Genomic DNA, 9,251 nt, shown 5'->3' on the forward strand with positions numbered 1-9,251 from the left:
CTTTGTAATGAGCGGTTTCGACTAGTGCAAGTATAATAATGTTACACAAAATAAATGTATAAGTTATCACATCAAATATGTGCTGAGATGAAGAGAAGAGAGGAGTAGAAAAACAAGTACTTCCTCCAACCCAAATTATAAGACATTCTAAGAATCTTAAAGAGTCAAAATTTTTTAAATTTGACCAAAATTATAGAAAAAATTATAAAGATTTGTAACATCATAAATTTTTAACTATGAAAATATAATTAATGAAGAACCTAATAATAATTAGTTAATATCATAAATATTATTATTTTATCATATAAATTTGGCCAAACTTAAAATACTTTCACTTTCCAAGATTCTTAGAATTTCTTATAATTTAGGATGGAGGGAGTAGGTTGCAAACTTCAGCCATGACATGGGCTCCAAGATATTTTGTGAGAAAAATGAGATGGACCCTGCATTAATGGTGTAGCATGTATCAAGATGTAACTATTATATGAATGGACTGTAGCATATAACCATACAAATTTTGTAGGAAAACTAGCATTAAGTTGTTCCTCTGGAAACTTTTTATCTCTCTCTTTTGAAAGTATTGCATTTTTCTTTGTTGCATAAAAAACCATAACAGAAACTTTCCTGCATTTTAGTTCCCATAGGATTGTAACTTCCATGCAACGACAATCATGTGCATGAAAGAAGGGTCAAGAGTTCACACATCAGTAAATGGAAGATACCTGCCTACCTGGATATGAGGTACATGGACCAAAATAAGTTGGAAGAAACTTTCCTGCGTTTATAATGTTACCTCTAAATGGAACAGTGGTAAACTTTGCATCCATTTGAAAAAAATGAGACGAAATCACAAAGTTAAATAAACAAGGCAAATCACAATTAGACTTTAAAACAAGGGTGAGAACACATGAGCTCTAGTTAGAGAAACAGCCTCAGTTAATTTCTTAGTACATCAAAGAGCCAGAAGTTGCATCTTTTTTTTTTCCCTCCTGAATAATCATCTCCACTCCATTTACCGTGCTTCTCATATATAATAAATAACTATCTACATCTACACCATGCAAGCCAAACAAAGTATCAAAGCTAGCTGACATGCACTATACTAAATGCTAATCTTCACAACGCTAGTAACAGCAACTTCTTTGGCCAAATCCCATGGATTGTACCAAGCCATTTCTATTCCGGCAAGACCTCGCCATGGAGCTCAGGAACGCCGTCTCAACCTCCTCCGAGGCTCCTCTCCTGAGCAAACACATCACATATTCCATCACTGCCGCGTCGCAGGGCAGGGTGATCCTCTTGCCGTCGACTCCGCCGGTGAACCCAAATTCCTCCTGGGACATCCGAAGGAGCTCTCCGAAGATGGCCGTGCCAAGGTACGCCAGCGGGACCTCGAACCGCCTGCCGTCAGCTGAGTACACGACGCAATGGCCCTTGCTGGCCATCGACACCGTTGATGTGCAGCAGGATCCTTCGGTTTCTTCATCCGACATCGACGGTGGCGTGAGCCTTTTCCTCGCGAGGGCTGCCATTCTTTGCCACTTCTTCGCCATCTGGACTACTCTCTTGGCACTGATCATGGTCATGGCTGTTTCCATTGGAAGTTGAAGGCTCGTTTCAAGTGATGTTCAGCAAGGTATGGTGTGATGCTAAGCTTGCAGCTTGCTAATGGAATGGTGAAAAAAATGCTGGCGCTAAGATGATGAATTTATAGGTCGGGACTTCTCTAAATCATTGAGCTGGCAAGAGACAAGGTCATAAGCTCAGAACATGCAGTGCTGCAAGGAAAAAACGCATACTTTATAAGACTAAGGCATCAAAATGTGCTGCCATACCGACATGTTGTGTGCGTGTGGAGTGGTGACCAAGAAGCATGCGGCACGCCATATGACATGAGGACCACATGTAATTTGGGGCCAATGTGTCAGGACCTGTCTGATTGCGTAATGCATCTATTACTTTTCTTGCCAGTTTGTATGTCCTGTTGTGTTGAGCATCTGAATTGGATCAGCATCTAGATTGACATCTGTTAGGATCTGACAGTTGTTCATGCCCATAACACAGTTTAGACTACCAGATTAAATGTGTTCAGCTTCAGCGGTTCAAAAAAAATCTGATTGACAGCTTCACATAACTTCAATTGGCTGTCCACTAGATTACCAACATCTCATGTGAATAAAATTTCGTCGCTGCTTCCTCAAAGCACTAAGCCATGCTCCCCAAACCTTAGAGGCTTACTAGAAAGAAAAGCTTCTTTTTCGAAAGATTACCCCTGTCTTTGTTTATGCTTCGGATTGGAACAACTAATTCGCCCATGCCTGCGAATCAGTCGACATTTACAATTTTACGAACGGAAGCTCTTATTTTCGCAGGAGCAGCTATGGTATCAAATTGTCAACTTGCTATCAATACACACTATTGGTCTTCAATTCAGGCAACTTGCTCCTGTGTAGCCAGAGTGTTACTCTCAAAATTATTTGCACTTTAGGAGCATATCTTGACTGAAACATTCAGTCCATGGTCCCTTGTCTGTATATTCAGTGGGAAGTACAATACCTGGTTTAACTTCTGAAACTCCTGATGAATAGACCCAGCATGGTCTCTACGTTAAGCAGCAAAACACTGGGCAGTACCTTGATGTATCAACTATGTCTACGATGCTCAAGGTGAGGCCATCTAGGAGAAGGTATCAGAGACATGCTACTCCAGTTGTTTGCAGTAGCAGCCAGTGGTGCTGCATTACACGACAGCTAAACCACTCAATATCTGATTGCGCTGATTGCACTGACTGCTAGCCAAACTAGTCTGTCCCTCTCACTTCACCTTGATTCCAATTAACATGGGGTCCTCGTGTTACTTGCATGCTAAACCGCTCAGCATGGATGCCTAGATGGTGCCCAATCCAAGCAATGAAAGTGCACCACGATTGGCTCTAGGCTCCAGCACATGCCAAACACTTGGTCCCATACCGCCATCAAAATCTGATCCAAAGCATACGCACATGGCATGTTCATAGTCTAGTCCCTTGCCAATCATCCCAGCTGACTGGGTTCCCAGCTCTTCCCTTCATATATATATTCATGGTCTAGTATCCTCCAAACACCATCACTTGCAGCTTCACAAACAAAGCATTCTAAACTCAACCAAGAGCTCACCAATTTCCAGACCAAGAGACGAAAGGAAGAAGTCATCATGACAAGTGCCAAGATGATGGCTCGGCTGGCCAAGAACTGGCAGAGGATGACATCACTTGGAAGGAAGCGCCTCACTAGGGGGGCGGCAAAGGAATCTGACGAGTGCTGCTCCTCTGTGGCGGTCAAAGGCCACTGTGTGGTGTACACAGCCGACGAGAGGCGGTTCGAGGTGCCACTGGCATACCTTGGAAACAGGGTCTTTGAGGAGCTCCTGCGTATGTCCCAGGAGGAGTTTGGCTTCACGAGTGATGGGCGGATCACGCTCCCTTGTGATGCTTCAACCATGGAGTACGCCATGTGCTTGCTCAGAAGAAGTGTCTCTTCGGAGGTAGAGAAGGCATTCCTAAGCACCATGGAATCGCCATGTATCTATGCAAGTTGTGTGGCACCATCTGCAGGAGTTATTCAGCAGGTTGCTGTTTGCAGCTTCTAAAATGCATGTAAAGTAATAGTGGATTGTATAGGTTGTAGGACAAGTGCAGAGACCTTTTTTTGATCCTGCAAGCAATGAAGGAAGATTGCAACATAGCAACTCAGAGCCATTATTCTTGTTATTTGTAAATAAATATGGTTCATTGTGTCCTAAATGACTAATCACATTTTAGGAACTTTATGAGGCAACATGTTTCTTCAGAAAAATCTTCTCACCTGAGAACCAAATCTTTACTGCTTTTAGGCGGTGCAAATATTGCCATTTCCTATAGTGTCCGCATTAACATTCCACTGTTCCTCCAGGCCTTACAATGAATCCATGGTGAACAGACAAGGATACATCATGGTGTTCAACCAAATATGAAACTTAAATACTATAATTCAACCCTGCACAATTGCAAAATTTCAGTAAATAATCATGTCCAAATGTCCATCATATCCTAAGCCCACAGCTTACCACTGTGGAAATAGTCATGTCTGTTAAAAAGAAGTACTGCATGGAGATTTGCATTACTGAAGCGAGAACAGGGATACCAGCCTTGATGGATTGACAATGGACGTACTAACTCTTTAGCAAAAACTAGACAATGCAAGCAGAAATTGACTGTAGGCCCACTAGACAATGCATGCAGATACCACGAAATGGCATCACATGCTATGCTAGAAATATGCAGACCATCAATGGAATCGGAATTATTGAACTGTCGATCAAGTTTCATGATTTGCAGCAATCAAAGCACTGCTCACCAACATCTAAAATCAGAGAATTAATTAAGTTCCCTAACTCTTGAACGGTTGAACCATCCTGCTGTGTCCCCAACTCCCCATTGAGGCATCAATCACATCAGAGTTTGAGGGAAAGAATTAGTATCACTGATAATGCAGAGATGGTTGCTTTTGAGCAAGTCCCACCAGCTTATATCCGAAGACACAGGACTGAGACAGATATAAGAGGTTGATAAAAGTTGGACCCGGTATGCTTGCACTACGTCTCTGACCAATTTGGCAGCTGTTACTGTAGTTCGTTGTCCAACCACTATTCTACTGTCTTTGTCGTCACCGTGCAACAACTGATGGCCCAGCAAAGTCCAATCTGAATCTCGATGTCTACCTTTGGAGCCACCAAAGCACGTAGGGAGCTCATGGCCTTGTCCCGAGACCACCAACGCACCAAAGCCCAGGAAGGGCCATATATTTGGAGATCTAATTAGAAAAGTTGTTGAAGAGTATTTTTTCACCAAAATCTCTATTTCTATCAATGAGAAGGATATAAATAGGCTCTTGAGAACTGTGAAACAACCTCGGTTAATTTCTTAGTATGTCAGAGAACCAGAAGTTGCAGCTCTCTTCTTTTTTCTGAATACAATCATCTCTACTCCATTTCCCATGCCTCACTGCCTCATACTCCTATATAATATAATCATCTTCAGTTCTACACTATGCAAGCCAAAACAAAAAAGTAGCAAGCTAGCTGACATGCACTAATCTAAATGCTACTCCAGTTGTTTGCAGTATCAGCCAGTGGTGCTGCATTACAAGACAGCTAAACCACTCAATATCTGATTGAGCTGATTGCATGACAGCTAGCCAAACTAGTCTGTCCCTCTCACTTCATCTTGGTTCCAATTAAAATGGGGTCCTCGTGTTACTTCCACGCTAAACCGCTCAGCATGGATGCCTAGCCAGTGCCCAATCCAAGCAATGAAAGTGCAACATGACTGACTCCAGCACATGCCAAACACTTGGTCCCATCAAAATCTGATCCAAAGCATACGCACATGGCATGTTCATAGTCTAGTCCCTTGCCAATCATCCCAGCTGACTGGGTTCCCAGCTCTTCCCTTCATATATATATTCATGGTCTAGTATCCTCCAAACACCATCACTTGCAGCTTCACAAACAAAGCATTCTAAACTCAACCAAGAGCTCACCAATTTCCAGACCAAGAGACGAAAGGAAGAAGTCATCATGACAAGTGCCAAGATGATGGCTCGGCTGGCCAAGAACTGGCAGAGGATGACATCACTTGGAAGGAAGCGCCTCACTAGGGGGGCGGCAAAGGAATCTGACGAGTGCTGCTCCTCTGTGGCGGTCAAAGGCCACTGTGTGGTGTACACAGCCGACGAGAGGCGGTTCGAGGTGCCACTGGCATACCTTGGAAACAGGGTCTTTGAGGAGCTCCTGCGTATGTCCCAGGAGGAGTTTGGCTTCACGAGTGATGGGCGGATCACGCTCCCTTGTGATGCTTCAACCATGGAGTACGCCATGTGCTTGCTCAGAAGAAGTGTCTCTTCGGAGGTAGAGAAGGCATTCCTAAGCACCATGGAATCGCCATGTATCTATGCAAGTTGTGTGGCACCATCTGCAGGAGTTATTCAGCAGGTTGCTGTTTGCAGCTTCTAAAATGCATGTAAAGTAATAGTGGATTGTATAGGTTGTAGGACAAGTGCAGAGACCTTTTTTTGATCCTGCAAGCAATGAAGGAAGATTGCAACATAGCAACTCAGAGCCATTATTCTTGTTATTTGTAAATAAATATGGTTCATTGTGTCCTAAATGACTAATCACATTTTAGGAACTTTATGAGGCAACATGTTTCTTCAGAAAAATCTTCTCACCTGAGAACCAAATCTTTACTGCTTTTAGGCGGTGCAAATATTGCCATTTCCTATAGTGTCCGCATTAACATTCCACTGTTCCTCCAGGCCTTACAATGAATCCATGGTGAACAGACAAGGATACATCATGGTGTTCAACCAAATATGAAACTTAAATACTATAATTCAACCCTGCACAATTGCAAAATTTCAGTAAATAATCATGTCCAAATGTCCATCATATCCTAAGCCCACAGCTTACCACTGTGGAAATAGTCATGTCTGTTAAAAAGAAGTACTGCATGGAGATTTGCATTACTGAAGCGAGAACAGGGATACCAGCCTTGATGGATTTACAACAAAGGTCAGAACTCTCTGGCAAAAACTAGACACATGTGAGCAGAAATTGACTGTAGGCCAACTAGACAGTGCGTGCAGATACTGCGAAATAGCCATCACATGCCATGCTAGAAACATGCAGACAATCGGTGGAAATGGAGTTATTGAACTGTCGATCAAGTTGCATGATTTGCAGCAACCAAAGCACTGCTCACCAACATCTAAAATCAGTGAATGCCTTCTCCTTGTTATATTGATTCATTTTTTGTTCTTTCCTTCTTCGGGGGAAATTAAAAGTACAATCTTCATAGTTCAAATCCACACCTAATGTTCCTCATCCACAGCCATTTTCAGAAATGAGGAAGTACTCTCTATCGCAGAATCTTGAATGTCTATCCCATAAACATGCGGACATGCCCGTGGCCTGCTTCATCGGCCACCATCTTAAGCAGAGTGAGTGTGCCACGGCCATTCTCGCATGTGGTATCAACCACCGTATCCCCTTTCTGAACAATATTTCTCCAGAACCTAACCATAATACGTGCTGAGCACACTCAACCCAAACACAAAATTAGCTAACTGGGGCTAAAATTGCACTGGGTAGCTACTTGGTAGTTTCAGAAGAATTCGAACCTGTTAATTTCAGCAATTCAGCGCTGGATGAGAAGTTTACAGTACACACACATTTTAACATTTAATCAACAATGGGGATTAGTACCTGCGCGTGGGCTACCTCGGTGGCCTTCCTCTTACCGGTGACGAAGCCCACCGCCTCCTCCTCCACCCCTGCGACGGAAACGCACTCCGAAACTTCAGCAAATTCGCTCACCGATGCCGGCGTGAAGAAAAGGCAAAAACAACCAAGTTCAGGTAGCTGCGCCGTGGCGACGCCCGCGGCGGCGAGCTGTGCAGCGGAGGCGCGAACGGAGATGTACCTCCTGGTCCGGCAAAGGGGCGCATCGCAGCTGGATCCTCGCTGGAGGAGAGGGGTAGGGGTTAGGTTTTGGGAGCGGAGAAGGAGGTGATGGCGCAGCGATCGTGAAGAGTGCAGCGGTAGCGGGCAGCTGAGTAGGGAAAAAAAAAAGAGAATTGTGCCAAAGCTCAGAGGTGCTCGAATCATCTGCGAAGATGACAAGTCGTGACGACCCATGTGTCACTGAGCATTTCATCATCGTTCTGGCCAATTTATTTGGGGTGAGAGAGGCTCGAACTCTCGACCTCAGGATTACTCAACAGCTATGAGACCTACGCGCTAGCCAACTGCGCCACCACCCCGTTGTGATACCTGTGCAGATGAAAGTCTACAACAATGAAGTTTGCACGCGCGACTGGTACATGCAGGCCTCTGCTTTTGTGAATAAAACATGGTGTACGCGAAGATCGGTGCAGATGTATGCATGGGCCGTACCTACACATGATTGGGTTTGCGGACATGTGGAACATTTACCACTTCAAAAAATTGGACGCTCATCTGGTGACGGTTTGGTGCCTGCAAGTGTTGTGCCTCTTATTAATCATGTAATTCTAATCAAATAATATGCATAAGTCATATTCTGCTAGCTGGATGTGGTTGCACTTCCGAATGATATCTTCTGCATTCTTCACGGGCGGTCGACCAATAAAATCCTTGTTTAAAGGCTTTATAGTTGTAAAAAAAAAGGCTTTATCCACCAATGCTCTAGGGTCAGCATGATTGCCAAAAACTCCCGATTGTCCAACCACTATGCCACTGTCTTTGTCATCACAGGTACGGTGCAAAGAACTGATGGCCCAGCAAAGTCCAATCTGAATCTCGATGTCTACCTTTGCAGCCCCCAAAGCACGTAGGAAGCTCATGGCCTTGTCCCGAGACCACCGCCACACCAACACAACCACATAGTCACAAAGCATCTCTAAACACGTACCACGCCTCTGAACCAAGAAGAACCAACCATGATCATATCCATCCTAAAAGGATTGTTCAATTAGCAAGGAAGTGGCAAAAGCTCAAGACAGCAATCAGAGACGACAGATGCTGCATATAGAACATCAGATCAACCGCAGCAGTTTGCAGTTTGTAGCTCCTGGAGATATGCAGGGTTTGCAGCTATGAGTGTCATATATGCTTTGTACGCATGAATTTGTAGTACTCTGACATAGTTACAAGGAAAAAGAAGGAAATTTTACTTTCTCATTAATCTGTACTGCATTTTGAGAAATCTGTGATACGAAGCCTTTGATTCTTGCAAGGCAGCAGCAAATCTAGCAGGAGCCATGGAAATTGAGAATGTAGGCAAAATCTGAACGGGAGGTCCTGCGTGGTGAAAAGAAAAGAGAAAATGAGGAGTTATAATAATTTTAAAAAAAACTTAGGCCAAAGCTCAGAGGTGCTCGTATCATCTACGAAGATGACATTTCGTGACGACCCATGTGTCACAGAGCATTTCATCACAGCTCCCAGCCAAAGTAATTTGGGGTGAGAGAGGCTCGAACTCTCGACCTCAGGATAACTCAACAGCTATGAGACCTACGCGCTAGCCAACTGCGCCACCACCCCGTTGTGATACTCGTGCTAAACAATCGCCATATGTTAGTTGCTTTTGACGCGTGATGTCGAATCCCTCCACTTTTGCCCCATCACAAATCGGAATGGTAATAAAAGAGTCGCCTCAGGCAGGGAAAAAAAATGCACGTCTTCGATTTAATCCT

General features: G+C 43.9%; 1 protein-coding gene and 2 non-coding genes across 6 annotated transcripts; all 3 read right to left on the minus strand.

The window, feature by feature from the left end:
• Positions 5,955–7,856, minus strand: LOC8080099. Of its 4 annotated transcripts, XR_002447840.1 has the most exons (4): positions 7,499–7,856; positions 7,282–7,349; positions 6,246–7,196; positions 5,955–6,095 (listed from the first exon to the last, which is right to left on the minus strand). XR_002447840.1 is itself a non-coding variant. In XM_021448222.1 (3 exons), the coding sequence occupies exons 1-3, from the start codon at positions 7,711–7,713 to the stop codon at positions 6,898–6,900; spliced, it is 567 nt and encodes a 188-aa protein (XP_021303897.1). In that variant the 5' UTR covers positions 7,714–7,856; the 3' UTR covers positions 6,245–6,897. The 4 variants fall into 4 exon arrangements, 3 of the variants coding, with proteins under 3 accessions (XP_021303897.1, XP_021303899.1, XP_021303898.1); XM_021448222.1 differs by lacking the exon at positions 5,955–6,095 and having other exon boundaries at positions 6,245–7,107; positions 7,425–7,856; XM_021448224.1 differs by lacking the exon at positions 5,955–6,095 and having other exon boundaries at positions 6,786–7,107.
• On the minus strand, positions 7,754–7,838 carry TRNAM-CAU. Its single transcript is given in 2 exon segments — positions 7,754–7,789; positions 7,801–7,838. It is a non-coding gene; the product is annotated as a tRNA-Met (tRNA).
• TRNAM-CAU lies at positions 9,015–9,099 on the minus strand. The gene is given in 2 exon segments: positions 9,015–9,050; positions 9,062–9,099. It is a non-coding gene; the product is annotated as a tRNA-Met (tRNA).

The sequence above is a fragment of the Sorghum bicolor genome, chromosome 9 (genome assembly GCF_000003195.3).
Source record: "Sorghum bicolor cultivar BTx623 chromosome 9, Sorghum_bicolor_NCBIv3, whole genome shotgun sequence".
Classification (NCBI taxonomy): domain Eukaryota; kingdom Viridiplantae; phylum Streptophyta; class Magnoliopsida; order Poales; family Poaceae; genus Sorghum; species Sorghum bicolor.

What these genes read in the sequence shown, in the direction of transcription:
- LOC8080099 (XM_021448222.1), bottom strand. Translation starts at nt 7,713, where the DNA reads ATGGGTCGTCACGACTTGTCATCTTCGCAGATGATTCGAGCACCTCTG. An exon ending in GGCGCAGCTACCTGAACTTG is followed by an intron (nt 7,350 to 7,424) that starts GTTGTTTTTGCC and finishes TTTCCGTCGCAG; the next exon opens with GGGTGGAGGAGGAGGCGGTG. An exon ending in CCGAGGTAGCCCACGCGCAG is followed by an intron (nt 7,108 to 7,281) that starts GTACTAATCCCC and finishes GAGTGTGCTCAG; the next exon opens with CACGTATTATGGTTAGGTTC.